The sequence below is a fragment of the Arvicanthis niloticus genome, chromosome 6 (assembly GCF_011762505.2).
Source record: "Arvicanthis niloticus isolate mArvNil1 chromosome 6, mArvNil1.pat.X, whole genome shotgun sequence".
In the NCBI taxonomy this organism is placed as follows: Eukaryota; Metazoa; Chordata; class Mammalia; order Rodentia; family Muridae; genus Arvicanthis; species Arvicanthis niloticus.
The window spans coordinates 24,300,571-24,321,111 of NC_047663.1; the positions used below are offsets into that span (position 1 = coordinate 24,300,571).

General features: G+C 43.7%; 1 protein-coding gene across 3 annotated transcripts in view; it reads left to right on the forward strand.

Moving 5' to 3' along the window:
• Fbxl20 (F-box and leucine rich repeat protein 20) overlaps positions 1-19,534 on the forward strand; it is a 61,497-nt gene extending 41,963 nt beyond the window's left edge. For all 3 annotated transcript variants that reach the window (XM_034504733.2, XM_076935844.1, XM_034504732.2), the window contains exons 7-15: positions 6,240-6,335; positions 8,899-9,025; positions 10,498-10,572; positions 11,689-11,819; positions 13,674-13,734; positions 14,935-14,979; positions 16,163-16,219; positions 17,464-17,676; positions 18,570-19,534. In XM_034504733.2, coding sequence (XP_034360624.1) covers positions 6,240-6,335; positions 8,899-9,025; positions 10,498-10,572; positions 11,689-11,819; positions 13,674-13,734; positions 14,935-14,979; positions 16,163-16,219; positions 17,464-17,676; positions 18,570-18,677 — 913 coding nt within the window. In that variant the 3' untranslated portion in view covers positions 18,678-19,534. The remainder of the gene's footprint in view (positions 1-6,239; positions 6,336-8,898; positions 9,026-10,497; positions 10,573-11,688; positions 11,820-13,673; positions 13,735-14,934; positions 14,980-16,162; positions 16,220-17,463; positions 17,677-18,569) is intronic.
• Positions 19,535-20,541: the final 1,007 nt, after the last annotated feature.

Sequence of the window (20,541 nt, forward strand, 5' to 3'; positions counted from 1 at the left end):
AGACCAGCCTCTGCTACATAGTGAGTTTTAGGGCAGCTTGAACTAAAGCAGATTCCATCTCAAAACCAAACTAGAGCCAGGGAGGAATAGGTCTCAAAGCCTCCCCAGAAACTGAAAGCAAATAAAATACATGGACCAAGGTTAAATCTAATCTCTGTTGGTGCCATAGCAATGTAGAAAGGATTTCTCTGTACTGACTTTTCTGTTTTGTGCTGGAGGCTGAACCCATGGCCTGATGTGTTTATCGTGTGTCCTGAACACCAAGAGCCTGTCACCCAGCTTCAACTGTACTATTTTGTGGCCATTCTTACCTGGGTCATTGACTCCTCCTACTGATTTATCTTCTGATTTTGTCAGTACTTGAACAAAAAAAAGTCCTAGACATGGTATTTAATCTGTAAATATTTTAGACTAGATTTACATCTTAACAAGTCCTTTTTATTCTTAATACTGAAGCTCAAACCCAAAACTTGTGCATTTTAGGCAAGTTCTACCATTGAGCTAAAACCTGAGCTCCAGGTCTGTGAAATTCTTTTCTTTGTTCATTTGTAGACAGGGTTTCTCTGTATAGTCCTCCTTGTCCTGGAACTCTCTTTGTAGACAAAACTATAGACCAGGCTGGCCCAAATTCAAGAAATCCAACCAAGTGCTGAGATTAAAGGTGTGTGTAGCTGCTGCTGCTGCAGCCACTGCCACCGCCTGGCTATATCAGTGGAATGCTTGCCTAGGAATCCTGGCCCACTAATCCGTGAGTAGCTCTGAATAATTAGTAAACAAGGTAGAGTATAAAAACCAACAGGTTTGAGTTGCTTCCAAGGTAGGCTCACTTGATTTGAAACACGATCAATAAAAATGATAATGAGGAAAGTGAAGGCCCTTTTAGCTTGAAGCGGTGGGTCACTAAGACTCATGTTACCATGAAGCGGTGGGTCACTAAGACTCATGTTAGCATGAAGCGGTGGGTCACTAAGACTTGGGGTATAACAGGCAGTGAGGTATACTCAGACATTTTCCCTGGGCTGGAGAGCTCAGGGCTTAAGAGCCTTGCTGCTCTTACAGAGGACTCAGACTCAGTTTACCTCACTTGCAGCGTACACCCTTCAGTAATTCCAGCTCCAGAAGATGTGGCGCCCTCTTCTGTCCTCTGGACAACCAGGCATGCTCACACTGCACTCACAGTCAAGCATACACATAAAATAAAAATAAATCTAAGAAACCTCACAAATCCTATGTTGGCCAGAGGCCATGTTCACAGGCAGCAGAGGTCAGAATAAACACAAGGTAGCCACATATTCCCAGGTGATGGAGCTTAGGCTTACAGAAAAGCACACAAGAAAAAGATACCTGAGAAGAGCCGGAACTCCAAGTGTTCTCTCTAGCCCACGTGTGAACTGTCAGCATAGCATGCAAGCTGTGCTTCCGTGGGCAGAACACTCAGTGAAAAACGCTGGGTAGGAACACTGTCAGCCCATGGGTCTGGATGAGTCTCTACTAAAGAAGTAAATAAATAATGAACCTCCCTCAGGAAAAGTAGAATCCAGTCAGTAGGCAGAAATTATTTAAAGAGGATTGCTATAGTCCCAGCACTTTGGGAGATAGAGACCAGAGGTTCCAGAGGTAAAGGCCAGGCTAGACTCCATAGATGTTCATTAAAACCTGAAAGAGGGCTTGGTATGCAGCTCAGTGCTGGAGTGAGCAGCGTGTATAAATCCCTGGGAACACACATACAAAAAAAGGAGACACACTTTAGGTCCTCCACAAGTAAATTAATACCTTTAATCTCAGCAAATGGAGGCGGAAGCAGGCAGATCTCTGTGTGTTAGAATCCAGCCTGGTCTGCAGAGGAAGATCTAAGCCCAGCCAGACAGCATAGTAAGACCCTCTCCCTCCAGAAAATATATAGAAATAAAAGAATGGAAACTGCTGTCTATGCAAGCAGAACATTCTACCCAGTGATTGCAGAGAACACACTGTGTTCTGGACACTTAGAATAGACCATAGGCTGGAGACTAGGAAGCTTAATAAGTTAAGATTAAAATAATTAACTGGGTGTTCTCTTTTTACAACTAGAGAACTAAAGTAGAGGTCTTCATCAGAAAAAAATATAAGGGAATACCAAGAATTTAAAGATTAAAGCAATAAGCAGTGTACATTTAAGTAACTCATAAGTTAAAAACAAAAATTCCTTAAATCTTTTGAGCTGAGTGGAAGCTAACCAGGCATGGTGGTTCATGCCTGTAGTCTCTGCACTTGGGAGGCTGAGGCAGAGACATTACCTGGAGTTTCAGACCAGCTTGAGCTGTGGTGATTAGCCAGGTTGTATGAATGAGCCCATGAGACAGATGCACATATCATAAGAGGCTCTTCATTTTCTCTTAATAGAATAAACATAAAACCATAAGACCAAGCCAGGCATGGTGGTACACACCTTTAATCCCAGCGTTCAGGAGGAAGTCGTAGGAAGAGTTCGAGGCTCTTTTAAGTTGAGTGATTTTAGGGAATTTTCCCAGGTTAATACATCGTGAAAATCCCACCTGATCAGAGTCTACATTCAGTACTCAGGGTCAGAGAATTAAGGCACAGTGGCTCCAAAGCAGGTTTGACGGCTGCATAACTCAAGCAGACCTACCCGGGAGGCTGAGACAGGAGGAGTTCAGGGTTTTCTTAGGCTACGAAGTGAGCTCAAGGTCAGTTTGGGTGATTCAGTGATGTCCTGTCACCAAAAATAAAACAAACAAAAATCTAGAGATACAAGAGATATAAATCAATGTTGGAATACTTGCCTAGCATACATGAGGTTCTCAATTCAATCCTTGATACTGTGAAAGAAAAGAAAAATGTGCTGTTGTGTTTCTGCTGTGCACACCTGTAATCCCAGCACTTGGAGAGACAAAGATAAAAATTGGATCAGGAGTTCAAGACCAGCCTCACCTATGTAAAATGCTCTAGTAAGCATGCTGGGTGTGGTGGCGAATACCTTTTGTCCCAGCACTGGAAGGCAGAGGCAGGTGGATTTCTGCTAGTTCCAGGACAGCCAGGGCTACACAGAGAAACCTATCTCTAAATAAATAAATACATACATATGTGCATGCATACATACATGCAAAAATTAAGTAAATCATAAACCACAAAAACTGCTAGTATTCACAAAAAAGATAAAAGCTTTAGGGTCAGTAAGATGGTTGGTAGTTCAACAGACTCCTACTGCACAGCTCTGACAACCTGAGTTCAGTCCCGGGGACCCACAGTGGAAGGAAGGAACTCCCCAAAGTTGACCCATGACTTCCATGTACATGCTGTACCACATTGGTACCCAAACTCAGTAATTGTTCCCCTCTTCCTCCTCCTCTTCTTCCTTCTCTTACTCTTCCTCCTCCTCCTCATCATCATCATTATCATCCCATCTTCAGTACACCTTTTTCTCATATTCAGGAGCCAGAGGCAAGCAAATCTCTTGAGTAAGGCTAGCCTTGTCTACATAGTGAGTTCCATGTTAGCCAGGACTATAGTAGGCCCTGTCTCAGAAAAATTAAAAAAAAAAAAAAAAAAAAAACATGCATAAAATAGTGATTCTTTGGATAGAGGATCAACATTCAAAAAATTCCGTTTCTGCATATTAGTAACCCAATGTAAAAGTGAAATTTAAGAAAAGTTTCAAGCCAGGAGGTGCAGTGAAGCATGCCTGTATTCTTGGCACTCAGGAGATTAGACACAAGAGATCAGGAAATCAAGACCATTCTTGGTTACACAGTGAGCTTAAAACCCTGTTCTGCAGTCTCAAGGAAAAAAAAAAAAAGCCAAGCTTGGAGCTAGCTCAGTCAGTTCAGTTCCCAGGACCCATATTAAAAGGCTAGGCATGGTGGCATGCACTTGTAATCCCAGCCATGTAGAATAAAGGACAGATCCGTGGGACTCAGTGGCCTGGCAGCCTAGTCTCCTAGGTAAGCTCTGAACCAGTGAGAAAACTTGTCCCAAGATTAGTGAATGGCACCCGAAGATCAGCACCCAAAGTCCTGTGGCCTTCACCTGCACACAGACACGTGCCAAACAGACATATGAAGATCTCCCTTAACTTCAAAAGGAACCAGAGTTTACAAGTGAATGTAGTGAAGGAAGCACAAGACCTCTACATTGAAAACTACTCAACTTTACTAAGTAAATAAAGACAATTTATTTGGAATACACATAGCAAGATGGCAAGCATCTCTACATTGAAGTATAGGTTCCATGCAATGTCTGTCCAGGTCTCAGCAGACTTATTTTCGTTTTCTTTGTTTGTCTATTAGTTGTTTTGTTTTGTTTGAAACAGGGTTTCTCTGTGTAGCCCTGGCTGACCTAGAACTCACTCTGTAGATCAGGCTGGCCTGGAACTCAGAGATCTTCCTACTCTGCCTCCCGAGTGCTGGAATTAAAGGTGTGTGCTACCACTGTCCAGCTCACTTTTTTTTTTAAAAAAAAAAGCAGATTTAAAATTTTATGGCAATGCAATAAACAAAACTTTTAAAGATTGAAGCCATTAGAGAAGGTAGCTACCCACTGACGTCTGGTGCTGGGCAGGACCTCCCTGTAAGGGAGGCTGACTCAGGAGCTCTAGGTCTCCAGTTTGAGTTACTGCCTCCAAAATATAAAGCAAGCGAATAACAACCGAGCCGGAGGCGGAAAAGGAGGAGATGGAGAAACAGACTGTGGAAGAGCATGAGAACTTTGTCTCTGAGGAGCTCTGTGCTGAATGCCTGTAGTGCCAGCAGTTGGTGCTGAGACAGGAGGATCATGTTAGTTTAAGGCCAGTGAGGTGAGTGACATGGTATCAGGACAAGGATTCTTTGTGCACCTGTGGAAAGCAGCATTATGTCAGGAGAGAGCGGCTACAGTGGACAACATAAGCCTGTTTTGTTTTCACCAAAAGGCTAATAAAACTACAAAGAAACTTATGCTGAGGCCAGAGTGTGTTGAACCAACTAGAGGGCTAAGAGAATTCTGGCTGCTAAAAGATGCAAGCTTACCATACACTGGTGGCTCACACCTATAACTCTTGAATCTGCCTCAGGAGACAGAAGCAGGGTGGATCTCTGAGTTCCAGTTAGCCAGGGGTATACAGAGAGACTCAGTCTCCAAAACCAAAAGGAAACAAAGATGTAAGTATTTGATCCAGTTCTAAGCCAGTTTTATTATAAAGACAAAATCATGAGCTTGTGTTTCTTCTTATGGGTGTTTGCGTGTGTGTATGTCTGTGCAGCACATTCGAGTCTGGTGCCCATGGAGGCCAGAAGAGGGATCAGATCCCCTGGAACTGGTGTTATAGACATTTGTGAGTAGGTGCTGGGAATTGAAACCAGGTCCTCTAGAAGAGCAGCCAGTGTTTTTAACTGCTGAACCATTTCTCCAGTCCCATGGTTATATTTTTTAAAAATTTTGGGGCTCAGCATGGTTGTGCAGGGCTGATGACTTGAATTTGATCTCCAGAAACCATGACACAAGCAAAAAACCAATCCCTACATACAGGTTGTAGAGCATGACACATGTATGTACACATACATCATATACACATATAATAAGTGAAAGTTTTAAATATATTCATTTAGGGTATGAGATATACCCCAGTAGTGTGAGTTGACATCTGAAATCCTGGACAGTACAGCAGTCCGATGATTCCTCTCTTACGCCCAGTTCCAGTTCTTCCTTTGTTTACCTACAAAAGTCCAGCTCTTTGATTTCTGCCCTGCACAGAGTTTTCATGAACAGAAAGTGGAGTGCAGGCAGAAGTAGAGCTGTTCGAGCCGGGCCTCTGGTGTCTGTGGGTTCATAGAGCAAGTGCGGACCTCTTAGCACTCAGGCACGGAGTATGCTGTCCCAGCTCAGTGTTTGCATCCACAAGTTACACGCGGCACAGCCTTGCCCTTGCTTTTTAATAAGATCCTAGGTTTATGGCTACTTTGGGGTTGCTATGAACAGTTTACAGTTGATATACACATGAATAGTTACTGAGAAAGGTGTGTGATGCAGTAAAGTTGTTGGACTTGCATATACGTCATCAAGTACCTTACTTAAATTTTATTGTTCTTCTGTATCTTGGAGTGCAACCCTACAGTTTCCACAGCACAAATGTGAGCTCAGAAGACGGCTTTGGGGCGGGGCATGGCTGACGGGCACCGTCAGTCAGATGCAAGGCAGGTGCATCTCAGTGCCCAAATGTGTTCTGATTTTAAATGTGTATTCTTCCCCCCTCCCCCTCTCTGCAGTACCTGCACTAGCCTTAGCAAGTTCTGCTCCAAACTCAGGCACCTCGACTTGGCTTCCTGTACGTCAATAACAAACATGTCTCTCAAAGCTCTGAGGTAAATTTCTTATAATATGCCTATTACTACATATTTGTTTAAAAAAAAAAAAAAAGCTGATAACACAGCTGGAATTGAAGACAGCCATGTTTTCACAGGTGTGTCCTATAGTCCCAGGGGACCTTTTTTTTGCCCCTGCTCACATTAAAATCACAGGCTACATTAATAGGAAGCATCCAGAGATGACTTAGACTTTTGAACAGAGCAGTATGAGTTGTCAGATAATGATAAGATAAATGTTCATAAAGGACTGCTTTTTAAAAAAGAAAATGGCATGTGTAGTTACAGCTTAGTGGTTAAAATGGAGTCTGGAGCCAGGTTCTTATCCGACAGCTTCGGCTGAACACATGTGGCCCCTAAGAGCTTTTCCTTGAAACCTTGCAGCATTGTTACTAGGATGGCATGAGACATTGTTAGCCTGACATGAAGGCCGTTGTGGGCTTCAGCCTGTCATACATAAAGTGCTTTAAAGTCACATGGCAGTAAGTGTTCATTACCTCCGGGTTCTAAGTACATTAAAGCTAGAGGTTCTTCACAGCAGGCAGGAGGATCATTAGTTAAGGCCAGCCTGGACTAAGAGTCCAGAAGACAGTGCTTAGGAGCTTTATTTACTCTTTCCTTCATTTTGAACCTCGAGCTGTGCATGTACGATGCATGCCACCGCTGAGCTCGGTGCCCAGCCTCCCCTTTCTCAGCCTTATTTTTTGTTGTGGTTTCTGTTCATTTCTTTTAAGACAGGGTCTCACTGTTTATCTCTGAACTCCCTCTGCAGACCAAGATGGCCTTGAACTCAGAGATACACCTGCCTCTGCCTCCAGAGCTCTGGGCTTTTTGTTTCCTTTTGTCTTTTAATTTTTAGTAGTGTCACTATGTACACCAGCTGGCTTATAGACCAGGAAGGCTTTGAAGTATGATCCTCCTGGCTCAGCCTCTCAAGTAGCTGGGATTACAGAATGCTATCAGGCCTGACCTAGGGGGGAAATGCACACACACAATACACAACACACAAACACACACATACACACATTCATTCCAGGCTGGCCTTGAACTTCTGAAACACCTACCTTCAGTTCCCAAATAAAAAATACTCATTCCCTTTGGAAATCTACTTTTTTGTTTTTTTTTTAAGATTTATTATGTATGCAGCATTCTGCCTGCAGGCCAGAAGAGGGTATCAGATCTCTTTATAGATGGTTAAGAGCCACCTTGTAGTTGCTGGGAATTGAACTCAGGACCTCTAGAAAGTTAGACATTGCTTTTAGCCTCTGAGCCATTTCTCCAGTCCAGAAATCTACTTTTTAACTAGACTTTCTTAAATAATTAGACCTCTGAGTATTAGTTCTGCTTATATACATTAAAAACTTATCTCTTGTTTTTTTTTTTCTATTATGCTGCTGTACACTTGTGGTATTAAGCCAGCCAAGGCTACTTATCAAGACCCTCTGTCAGAAAGAGAGAGAAAGAATTAGTATGGGAGGCTGGAGAGATGGCTCAGTGGTCAAGAGCACCAACTTCTCTTCCAGAGGTCCTGAGTTCAATTCCTAGCAACCACATAGTGGCTCACAACCATCTGTAATGAGATCCGATGCCCTCTGCTGGTGTGTCTGAAGATAGCTACAGTGTTCTCATACACATAACATAAATAAATATTTTTAAAAAAAGAATTAGTATAAGTGATGTAAAACAGAGGCCCCTTTGGAACTTCCTCGTGAGGACACACTGTGTCTGTCTATCTGAAACTGCTTGCCATGTAAGGCCATCGGTTCTGTGACACTTTACATTTATAAGATATTTTCACACAGCTGTTCTCATTTACTGACGGCTTTATGCAGTGGATAGGACAAGCATTTACATATTTTAAAAAACGTAAATGTCTGAATCAGCCATGCAATGTGACTAATGTGCCTGCAGGTTGCACAGGGGCCCCAGGTACAGAAGCATACATGTATGGCTGCACCCGCTGGCATACACTCACTTCCAGTGAGTGTCTCAGTTTGGGTGAGCCTGAGACGAACATGGCTGATCTTAGACTGAGAGGTTCAGACACGCTTAAGTGACTTGGCTGGAGTCAGATTATTTATGTTGAAGATGACCTTAAATCTGTATCTAGACCTGGTAGAGCAGGCACTTGAGGCTGCTCAGGCAGTGTTACAGGATAGAAGGCTTGAAAACCTTCAGTATTCCACACAGGACTTACTGACCAGAGCAGAAAGAATCAAAGGTAGATCCAGGATATTATACAAAGGCTGAACACAGTCTGTTCTGTTTGAAAGTATGATAAAACTGTGATACTAGTTAAATTCCTTGACAGGAAATCTGACCTTGAATCTGAACTGTTGTTGGTTACTCTAGTCTAGTCTAGACTAATTTAAACTAGTCATTTAATTTCCACTTCCCATCTGTATCTGAAAAACAATATGTACTTTGTGCTTGTTGTGTAAAGTGGGTTTAAAATAACTCTGCCTAGTGATGCAGTCCTATGTGACCACATAGAAAGATGAGGCTGTGGCAGCTCTGAGATTGGAGGGAGTGACATGCTTGTCTCCTTGTGTTTTATCCTAAGTGAGGGCTGTCCACTGTTGGAGCAGTTGAACATTTCCTGGTGTGACCAAGTAACCAAGGATGGCATTCAAGCACTAGTGAGAGGCTGTGGGGGTCTCAAGGCCTTATTCTTAAAAGGCTGCACTCAGGTAATGCTCCATGTGGTGCTCGTGAACGTTAGAGGAACCATTAGCTCTTTGTACATTTTCCCAAGACCTCCGTCCTGAGGACAGTGGGAGTTGGAGACGCTGCTAACCATAAAGACACGCTTCCAAACGTCAGAACGTCTTTCTTAGAATCGAGGAGACTTAATATCTGACCAAAGCATAAACGGGGGAGGGGCAATGGAGAGACACTCTTGTATTGAAAAGAAAATGTCTTTATTCCCTGTTACTTTGAGCCGAATAGGCAAAAAGGGCAGTCTTGGTGTTTACCCTGGTATAACCAGCAGGAATTGTTCATAGATCTGCCAAGTGTACAGTATATAGCAAGTATATTTTAAGGGTTCATTTTACCTCCTACTATGTCTCACAAGTATAAATTGTACTTCTTTTCATTAAAAAATTCACAAACTTAGGCACGATGGTACATCCCTGTAAACCTAGCATTTGGGAGGCTGAGACAGGAGTATCAAGGATCCCTGTAAGTCCAAAGGCAGCCTAGGCTATGTCATAAGGCTCCGTCTCAAGGAAAAAAAAGTAACAATAAAAATAAAATTCAATTTCTCTTTTTTAAAAAAAAAAAAAAAAAAACACCTGTGAGATGACATTAAAAGAAACACTCACTTGGGAGGCAGAGGCAGGCAGATTTCTGAGTTCAAGACCAGCCTGGTCTACAGAGTGAGTTCCAGGACAGCCAGGGCTACACAGAGAAACCCTGTCTCAAAAAACAAAACAAAACAAAAAAAAGGAAGGAAAGAAGGAAGACTCACAAAGCTGATGGAGTTAGGTGTGACTCCTGCTTTATCAGTGCTCACTAAAGCTGCGCCCTGGACTCCACTGAAAACGCCTGGCTGTTGCCATGCTGGGAAAATTCCTTTGTTTGAAACAGAACTTTGGATGTATTATTGCCTTAAAACAACAGCTTGAGCGTCTGGTTTGTGGGATCCTGAAAAACACTGATTACAGTGCATCCTGATGCGCTGCTTTTCATCTGTCCAGCGCTGTGAGTTCCCCCTGACCCTCAGCAGCTAGCGGGATTTCCTTCTCAGCTCCTCCTCCCAAAAGCTTGTTAAAAAGGAAAACAAACGCCTCATGTAGGTTGTAGGACCATGAAAATTCCTTTGCCTATAGTCTTAATACAATGAATCATGAATATTTAATATGCTAGAAATAAAATCCATGTCCAGACTGTAATCCCAGCAGAAAGCCAGACTGGTCCACAGACGGGGTACAAGGATAACCAGGACAACATAATTAGACCCTTTCACATCCTGACATTAACCTTTTTCTAAGCTTGATATTAATAATAAGAATTTGATATGGCAAAACTGACTTCTAGAAAATCCTGGTTACTACTACTAGGAATATGGCATGATAGTTTGTTCCTTTGCAGCTTGGTTAGCTATATTGAGAACATATTGATGGATGAGTCAGTAAACTGTTATTTGTAATCTTTGCAGCTAGAAGATGAGGCCCTCAAGTACATAGGTGCACACTGCCCTGAGCTGGTGACATTGAACTTACAAACCTGCTTAGTAAGTATCCCTTCCCATAATACGGAAGTGTTAGTAATTCCTCGGTAACATTGTTACAAAAGTTCCATCACAATGACTTACAGGCGTAGTTATTGATGCACACCTATAATCCTGGGGCCAAAACCCGGCACTGAGCAGATGAGGACAAAAAGATCATAACTGAAGGCCAGCCTGTGTTATGTAAGAAGTTCTAGACCTGCTAGGTCCCATAGTGAAACCCTGTTTCAAAGACAAAATGATCCCATAATTTTAAACCTGAAGCAGAATTGCCATGATTTCAAAGCAAGCCTGAGCTACATAGAGAAACCCACACAGATGTTACATGTCCCTCCATGTATATTTTTTTTCCTGCAACGTGGTCTGACACAAAGTGGACACAACGTGTTGTCCAGGGTGGCCTAGAACTTAAAGATCCTTCTGCACTGTTCTTTCTGTCCAGTGTTCGGGTTATTGGTGTATGCCCATACACCCTATTGTGACATTTTACTTAATTGTAACATTTTTGAAGTTTCAAAATGTTATTTCAATTCAAAATTATTTAAAATACTAATTTATATCTGAATTAAGCACATCTATTTAGTTACATAAGTTATGATATTTGTTCTAAAAATACAAATAAGTAGATGCTGTGGTGAGATTATAGCCACCCACAGTTTATTTTTGTATTAATTTTCAGTTATACTGGTAAATATATTTATACTATTAAGAGACTGCTTCCTAGCTGGCCACAATGGCACACACCACACACCATTAATCACAGCACTCAGGAGGCAGAGAGGCATGAGGATCTCTGAGTTCCAGGACAGCCAGGACTACACAGAGAAACCTTATCTCACAAACAAACCAAACAATCAAAAAGAAGACTAGTTCTTACTTGTTTTCTAGGTTTTAAGCTTTGTGGGTCCTCACCATGGTGTGCCCACACTGCCCTCCCCCCCCCCCCCCCCCCCCCCCAGCATCCTTAGGCTAAGATCTCACACAGAGTGAGCACAGCCGCAGAAGTCAGCCTCTAGGCTTGGGTGCCCAGTGGACATGCTGCCTCCTGCAAGTGTTTGATTTTTTTTTTTTTCTTCCTGTAAGTAACACATATTGATTCTTCTCACTTTTGTGTTTTAGCAAATCACAGATGAAGGTCTCATCACCATATGCAGAGGGTGTCATAAGTTGCAGTCCCTCTGTGCCTCTGGGTGCTCCAATATCACAGATGCCATCCTGAACGCTCTAGGTCAGAACTGCCCTCGACTTAGGTAAACCTTGTTTATTTAGCTCAAAACAAATCAAGGGGAGAGGAAGCTGCCACTGTAGGCCTCTGTGGGCCTCATTTCCCCTGGCGCTTTGAACCTTTAAGCAGACTGCACTGTCGCACTGGCTTTGTCCTGTGATGACATGTAAATGACCCGAGTCAACAGGGATCTTACTGGTCAGAGTGGGAAAAAATACTTCTTAAAGCTCCTTTCTCCACATTTTAAAAGCCCATCCTGTAATATGTAGAAGTTTGGGTTTTTTTTTTTTTTCCTGCAGAAGTTCTTGTGTTTACTTTACTTACTGTCATCCAGTCATTCATTCATTCATTCATTCATGTTGAGGCAGGGTATATATTATGTGGGCTGTCCTGGAACTCTTATGTAAACCAGGCTGGCTTTGAACTCAGAGAGTGACCTGCCTCTGTTTCCCAAGTTCTGGGATTAAAAGCACACTCCACCATGCCCAACCAGGTTTATCTGTTAGAACAGCTTTGTTACTCTGTAGCTCTTATCTGGATGTTTTTGTAGAATTTTCTGTTAGGATGTACATAATATCAAACCATATTCCAGAAAAAACATGCATAACATTGTTTTGTGGGGTGTGTGTGTGTGTGTGTGTGTGTGTGTGTGTGTGTGAATGATACCCATGTAACTCACAAGGATAGTATTGCTTTAGGGGCTTACAAATACTGATCTCTAATGTAAAGCACTGTTTTTAGGGTAAGGGCGAGATGACCTGCTCAGAGGCCCATAGACATTTAAGTACGTGAGCAGGATTCTGAGACAGGCACATTTTTATGTAAAGTAACAATCACTAGCACGTCTTACAGTATGATAACAATCATACTGTAAGATAACAGAGCAACAGACTTTTCCGTGCTCTCCCAGCAATGGGCCAACCACAGGGGCTGAAAATGTGGAGGTTCCTTCTGAGGTGACATCACCTTCAGTCTAGAATAAAGCTGGTCCTCGGGGAGGAGGGAGGTAGCAGGGCCTCTAGGAGGCCGTCCATGGCAGCCTTCCTTACTTTAAATCTCAGCGCTACTTCCTGTGTGCTCCTTATACTGTGAGACTGTCCAGGCTCAGCTGTGACAGTCACAGGCTGTCTTGTCAGACCCTGTTCGTCCTACAACACTAATTTCTGGGTTTTGATGGTGATTTATTGTGTTTTGGCTTCGCTTTTTAACTTTGGTTGTAAGGGTTTTTAAGGAAACAGTGTTTGGTGCCATCATATAGCACAGCCATTACCAGGCTTTACACAGAACGGGCAACTTTTGATCTCCAGTCCTATGAGTGGTATGAGGTCAGTGTTAGCGCACCCAGGAGCCTGTGGGAGGAGACAGGTGGCCTCTACCGCAGGGTTTCATGTTGGGACAGACCTGAACTCCAGCAATTCACTTATATTTTTAAGGCAATTAAAATCTGCTGAGACCTACATGAAAGACAGAAAATAGTTACTTCAGCAACAGATGAACTGAAACAGAGTATTTATCTCCATTTCCTTTGTTTTCTAGGAGCAGGCTGCCCTCTGGGGGTAAGCAATATGCCATCAAGAAGGCTATTAATGCAATTTGGCTTTAACTGTCAGCTTCAGTTCTATTCCTCTGTATTCTTTGATTGCATCACCCTGAAGTATGGTGTTGACAGGACCATTTGATAACTACGTGAAAACAACAAGATTGTGCACAAACTTTTGTAATCACTAATATTGCTGTTGTGCACAAACTTGTGTAGTCACTGATGTCATTCTGTATTATGAGCAGAGAATAAAGATTGCTTTCTCAAATTACTGTTTTAGTAAAACTGGGTTTCAGGAACCAGGAGCCTAACTTTCTTTTCACTTTGTTCTTTTAACAGAATATTAGAAGTGGCCAGATGTTCCCAGTTAACAGATGTGGGCTTCACTACCCTGGCCAGGGTAAGAGTTCCCCAAGGTTCTGCAGTTGGTTTCACAGTGGGTTTTGTTTTTGTCTGCCCAGGGCTGCAGGGCTTGGGAAGTGCAGACATTTGTCAGATCATGGCACTCTTTGTTGAGACTTGATTCTCCAGTTCCATTAAGTTAGTGAATGACATGAACCAGGGGTTTCCTGGTACTTTGTAAAACTCTGTTGTTTGGTATGTGATTGAGTGAGAGTCTTGTTGAAGGAGATGCAGGTCTGGTTAGTAATGTACCTAAGAGTCTCTTCAGGGGATTTAATGCTCCCTGTGTGATCATTGTAGAGTAACAGCGCTGTCCTGCTTCCTGTGGAGCCCTGGCTGTCCTGGAACTCCCTCTGTAGACCAGGCTGGCCTTGAACTCCCTCTGTAGACCAGGCTGGTCTGGAACTCCCTCTGTAGACCAGGCTGGCCTGGAACTCTCTCTGTAGACCAGGCTAGCCTGGAACTCTCTCTGTAGACCAGGCTGGCCTAGAACTCCCTCTGTAGACCAGGCTGGCCTAGAACTCCCTCTGTAGACCAGGCTGGCCTTGAACTCCCTCTGTAGACCAGGCTGGTCTGGAGCTCCCTCTGTAGACCAGGCTGGCCTGGAACTCCTATCAGCCTTGCTCAGTAATAACATTTTAAATTATGTTGACTTTGGTTGGTATTGAATAATAAGGGAAATGTAATTTGCTTTCAGGCTGATCTATGAAGTACTGATAAGGTGAAGGCCAGCATGTCTAGCTTAAAAAGCAAATAAAACTTCTGTTCCAAACAAAATAATGTTTATTGAACTACTTTTTAGTTTAAAAGATCTTATTACCATAGTATTAATTTTTAGCAAAATTACTCCTTTGGAATTATAAAATGTTCATTGTTTAAGTATGAACTAATTGAGAAGTTTTACTGTGATCAAAGCCTTTTTATATGTACGACCAACGCAGGGATGATGGTGTGTGTTTATAATCAGTCTCAGCCTTTGGGAAGCTGAGGCAGTGGGATCTTGGGTTGGAGGACAGCATAGGCTACAGAGCAAGACTATTCCAAAAAACAGAGAGTATGATAGAGCGGCCCTGGGCTGACAGCAACTGCACCACCGTGCTTTGATTGCTGTGTTTAATAGTCTCGGGGAGTTTGGGCTTTTATGATTTACTAGTGTCTTAGAAGTTTATACTGAATTATATGGCATTATACTTTGTAGAATTGCCATGAACTTGAAAAGATGGACCTAGAAGAATGTGTGCAGGTAAGAGTGTGATTTATTCTCAGAGTGTTTGTGGTAGACACAGTATGTATGTTGCAGAATGCCCAGCCCTCTCCCTACGCAGGACACCGGAGCACCCAGCAGTAAGTAGTGTTGATCTTCCACATACTGAGGTTTCTTCCAGGCACAGCAGGAATTGGTGTTTGCAGTATAAAATCATTGTCCAGATGATACGTGACAGCTGCCATTTACTATTAAATTAGTGTTCCCCGTCCATTCACCTCTTGTGCATGCTAAGTGCTGTGTCTTCTTTAGAGTTGGTCCCTCTGCATCAAAGGTCTCCCCTCTGTGCTCACCCTATTTCAGATCCTCTCAAGGATCGTAGAAATAAAGGTTAGATAGGGGTTTGAAAAGAGGCATTGGCAGTTTAGGCAAATCTTTTTTGGTTTTTCGAGACAGGGTTTCTCTGTGTAGTTCTGGCTATCCTGGAACTCACTCTGTAGACCAGGCTGGCCTTGAACTCAGAAATCCTCCCAAGGGCTGGGATTAAAGGCGTGTGCCACCACTGCCCGGCAAATCTTTTTTCCAAAAGCAAGATGAAAAGGCCCCCCTAAAACTGGAGCTACAGACAATTGTGAGCCACCATATGAATGCTGGGAATTGAACCCAGGTCCTCTGGAAAAGCAGCCAGTGCTCTTAACCAATGAGCCAGCACTAGTGCCCAGCACTGGTGCTCTGGAAGCACCTGATCTCTGAGTTTGAAAACCGTGTTTTGAGCCAGACAGTGGTGGCGCATGCCTTTAATCCAAGCACTCAGGAGACAGAGGCAGGTGGATCTCTGTGCCAGCCTAGTCTACAGAGTGAGCTCCTGGACAGCCAGGGCTACACAGAGAAACCCTATCTCTAGGGATGGAGAAAGTTTGAGAAAAGGAGGGAGGGAGGGAGGGAGGGAGGGAGGGAGGGAGGGAGGGAGGGAGGGAGGGAGGGAGGGAGGGAAGGAAGGAAGGAAGGAAGGAAGGAAGGAAGGAAGGAAGGAAAAAGGAAAGAAAGATAGATTTTGAACAGTGTTTTTTTACTGGCTCAATGTAGCATGTGGGACTGAAACCCTAAGGGCCTGTTATTTAATAATACCTGAACTAGGAGTAGAGTTGCTTTGAGTATTAATTCATGAATTACATATAAATTAGTATAATTTTACTTACAGCAAATTTACTTGTTGTTTTAGATCACAGATAGCACATTAATCCAACTTTCAATACACTGTCCTCGACTTCAGGTGTTGGTAAGTTTGACTTTGACTGTTAAACTTTTAAATTTATTTATTCAGAAAACTTTTAGATTTGTTTATTTTACTTTTGTGGGGTTTTTTTTTCCTATATGCATGGATATGCACCATTTATGTTTGTTCCTATTGGATCCTGTGGAACTGGGGTTATAGATCTTTGTAAGCCACCATGTGGGTGCTGGGGATTGAACTCTATAATTGTGTGTGTACATGTACACAGTGTGTGTGGACAAGTGGTTTAGAGTTAATTCTCTCCTCGCACCTCTATGTAGGTTCTGGGGAACAGACTCAGGTCACAGGCTTAGAAACAAATCCTTTTACCCACTAAGCCACTGAGCCGTCTCACTGTCCCCAACCTAGAATGTTGTGTGTGTTACTATATTTAATTAAAACATACTGCTAATGAGGTGTAGTGGCATATGCCTGTAATCCCTGCACTCAAGAGCTGAGGCAGGAGGATCACCTGGAGTTTGAGGCCAACCTGGATTATATAGTGATGTGCATTTGCAGAATAAAAACCTAGAATTGACCAATGTTTTACAGGACACGTTCCTCTGGCTCCTGATTTAGGTGACTCTATAAGGGGTATTTTGGTTGATGGTTCTCTGTCCAGAACAGAATACAGAACACTCTTGTGTTTGGTGGGTCAGGTTATATGTGAGATACCAGCACCCAATAGCTATAAAGTCATCTTAGCTAAGTGTGCATTGGTGCCCTGAATCAGGTCGTCAGTATTCAGTTTCAACTTCCTAAAAGTTTGTATAGGGACCTGTTTTGCCCTATAGATAAGAAAAGTGTTAATTTGGAGAATGGATTTGTTTGTTTGTGACACCGTGGTCTTACTGTGTAGCTCTGGCTGTCTCTGGCTGTGCTCTGTAGACCACGTTGGCCTTGAACTCCTAAGAGTTCCTCCCACCTCTGCTGGAATAAAGTGTGTGCCACCACACCTTGTACGGGTAGGTGATTTCTAAGTCTACCTTACTTGGTGAAATAGTTTATAGTCATTCCATGAATTCACAAAATGAATTTGTAATTATACAAAAATAAAAAAGTCCTCAGTTGTAGATGCTGAGAGCAGATGGTCAGTCAGCTCTTGATCCACCATGAATGGCTCTTGATGGCTCTGCATTCATCAGGACCAGCCAGAAAAGCCTGTGCTGGGATTGTATGTAAGTGTGTGGCGAGAGCAATGCCAGAAGCTGCTTTGCTTGGTTGTCCATCTTTGCTCTCTTTGGTTGCAGAGTCTTTCTCACTGTGAGCTGATCACGGACGATGGAATCCGTCACCTAGGGAACGGGGCCTGTGCCCACGACCAGCTGGAGGTGATTGAGCTGGACAACTGCCCACTGATCACCGATGCATCCCTGGAGCACTTGAAGAGCTGTCACAGCCTTGAGCGGATAGAACTCTATGACTGCCAGCAGATCACACGGGCTGGCATCAAGAGACTCAGGGTAAAGAGCACTGCTTGCCATCTCCTCACCCACCTTTCCTCCTTCCCCTCCACAGCCCCGCCTTCCTCCCCCCTCACTTTTTCCTCACCAGTTTCTTTTCAGATTTCTCTCGATTTCTCTGTTTTAATTTTCTTGGATAGTCACCTATACGTCAGGTAGAACTAGTAGGAAAGTGTCTCTGAAGGGAAGACGTCTGGGCGGTAGTATCCAGGCCTTCACCAATCCCCAGAGCACAGACAAAACTAAGAGCCATAAAGGCTCCCATGCCGGAATTTGGCTCTAAGGGGAAGAGAGACACGACAAAGAAAATGAGCTCCATCCATACAGCGAGACACTGTCTTCAAATTCAAAGTAAAGAGAGGCTGGGGGTGCAGTCGGTGCTGGGGAGCTTGCCTAGTGTACAGGGAGAGGTGGGGGTACTGCATATTAAACAGCTCCTCAGCCTCGGGAAACGACAGTGGACAGACAGTCACGAGCTAGCCAGAGCGTCTTTGTGTGCTGGTATTTTAATTTTTGCTTTTACTTAGCTACTGAGGAGTATCTAAAGAAGCTGAGATCCTAAAGGTAGGATCCCCACTTTTAGACCCTCTCATTTAACAAGGAACACATGCCTTAAACCTAGTAAGTATTCAGATAAAGACTAGAAACATGTTTTGATTCAATAAGTAATTGTTTTAAATTTGTATAGCTTCTTCGAGCTATGGGATTCTAACTGGGAGTCCCCTCCATAGAAGAGAGTACAGCCTGGCCTCTGTACATCCTAGCATCCTAGCATCCCTGCTCTCCTGCACTCAGCCCTTTGGCTTCTCTAAGAAGCAGCATTGCTTTCTCTTTCTCATTGCTTTCTCTTTCTCTGTGAGCGCGCTCTCATTGATGTTTCTGTCTTGTTTCAGACCCATTTACCCAATATTAAAGTCCACGCCTACTTCGCCCCTGTCACTCCACCCCCATCAGTAGGGGGCAGCAGACAGCGCTTCTGCAGATGCTGTATCATCCTATGACAGCGGAGGTGGTCAGCCTTGGTGAACTGAGTATTTAATGACACTTCTAGACATACCGTGGAGTCTCTCCGGTGGAAGCGACCCCAGCGTTCTGGGCAAGGGTTACAAAGCGAGGGCAGCGTCCAGACCCCCAGAGCCGCACACACAGGCACATGCATCCTCACCCCATCTGCTGTAGTTCTGTGACCATGGCACTGAGGTTCACACTGGCTGTAACAAGTGGGCTGGTAAAACCCTAATCATTACAGTTGGACAAGCCCAGAAGCAGCTGCAGGCGGTGGTAGAGGGAGGGGACATTCCAGCAGAGCCCAGTGTCACTGCTTCTGTGGTTTCTTTATTTTATTAAGGGGTTTCTGTGGGGGTTTTGAAACAGTAACTGTGACCCTCCAGGATGAGAGGTAGCATGGAAAACATGACGTATCCAGGGACCAGAAAGAAAACTTCTCTGCATCCTAGAAATGGTAGCCATCCATTGGGAGATGCCTACAGAACTTCTGGGCTTCCTTGTTCCCATGCCGACATGCTGAGCATGCTCACAGAGAAGGCTCATCCATTCCTCTGCTGTTTAGTATTTGACCCAGAGGTTTTTTTTTAGCGGCTGCACTGAAGTCACTGGGGTCCAGATAGAATTCCTTTTCTTATCTGCTCAGTTTGTCACTGTATGTCACTGCACCCGTCTTCCGTTCTCCCGCTCACTGCCGCGCTCTCTCTTTCTTGTCCAGTCTGTCCTCCTCAGGATGCTGCCCACTTGATTGTTACTCCGTTGCTGTTGTGTTTACAGTTTGCATTTTGGATGAATTAGTTGGGGTCACCAAACATTTTTAAAAGAAACATCAATAAATATTTTTTTAATCTAACTTTTACCATCAGGGGACCCTGCCTGAATCTTTGCCAGTCTGGAAAGAAATTTTAACAAAAGCAGGAAAGTTATGATAAGAAGTAGTCAGACTGTTTGGATGATAAGAAACTTTCCTTTTGGTTTCTGTTGTGTCCTATGCTGTATGCTCGTATGTGCTGTCCCCTGCACATTTCCTTCCTTCCAAACTCGCTGAGCTTACTAAGACAAGAGAAGTGCATTTGTGTGTGGGGTGGGTGACAAATCCCCAAACTGAGCCTGGATGTCCCTGCTGCCCAAGCTCAAGCACAAATGACCAACGTCCTGTGCCGACAGGCATGTGGGTGCGATCTCCACCTGTGTCTGAGTTACTTAAGTTACCTGCTCTGCAGCAGTGCTGCTGGGGTGGGGGCTGCTGCTGGTTTCTTGATCCCCTCCCACAGTTAATCTCATCAGGGAGACAAGAAGGGCCCTGTAATGGCAGCTGCCTGTGTGTTAACGGAAGACCTGAGCATATCAGCTGTCTCTCTGCAGACTTCCTCTGAAAGGGGATATGAAGGCAGCCAGGTGGGAGCCCTTGGCCAGCCAGAGAGCCTGGAGAGGGGCTGGGGCTCAGTCTACACCAGGCCTGGGCACCTGACACCAGAGCAGAGGGAGCAAGTTTAGTACCTATGGCTCAGAGCCAAGAACAGCCTCTTGAAAGAAACACAGAAAAATGAGAGAAATTAGATGAGTGTCTAAGGCATATTTCTAAACCCCAATGGTAGATAGAGCCTTGTGTGCTGGTTAGTAGGGGATTGGGGCAGAGGGGCTTTGAGGACATGGATGTGCAAGCCTGTGATCCTGGCGTGTTGAAAGGGCTGTTTTAACGCTATAGGCGCAGGTTCTGCCAAAATACATAGGAATAAAGTCTGATGTATTTCTCCACTAATGTAGAAAACAATCAGATGAAAGGCCCTCATTCTATACTACAGATTTATTTATCGTATTAAACTTATTTAAAATCTTATTTTATTAATGCTCTTTTTG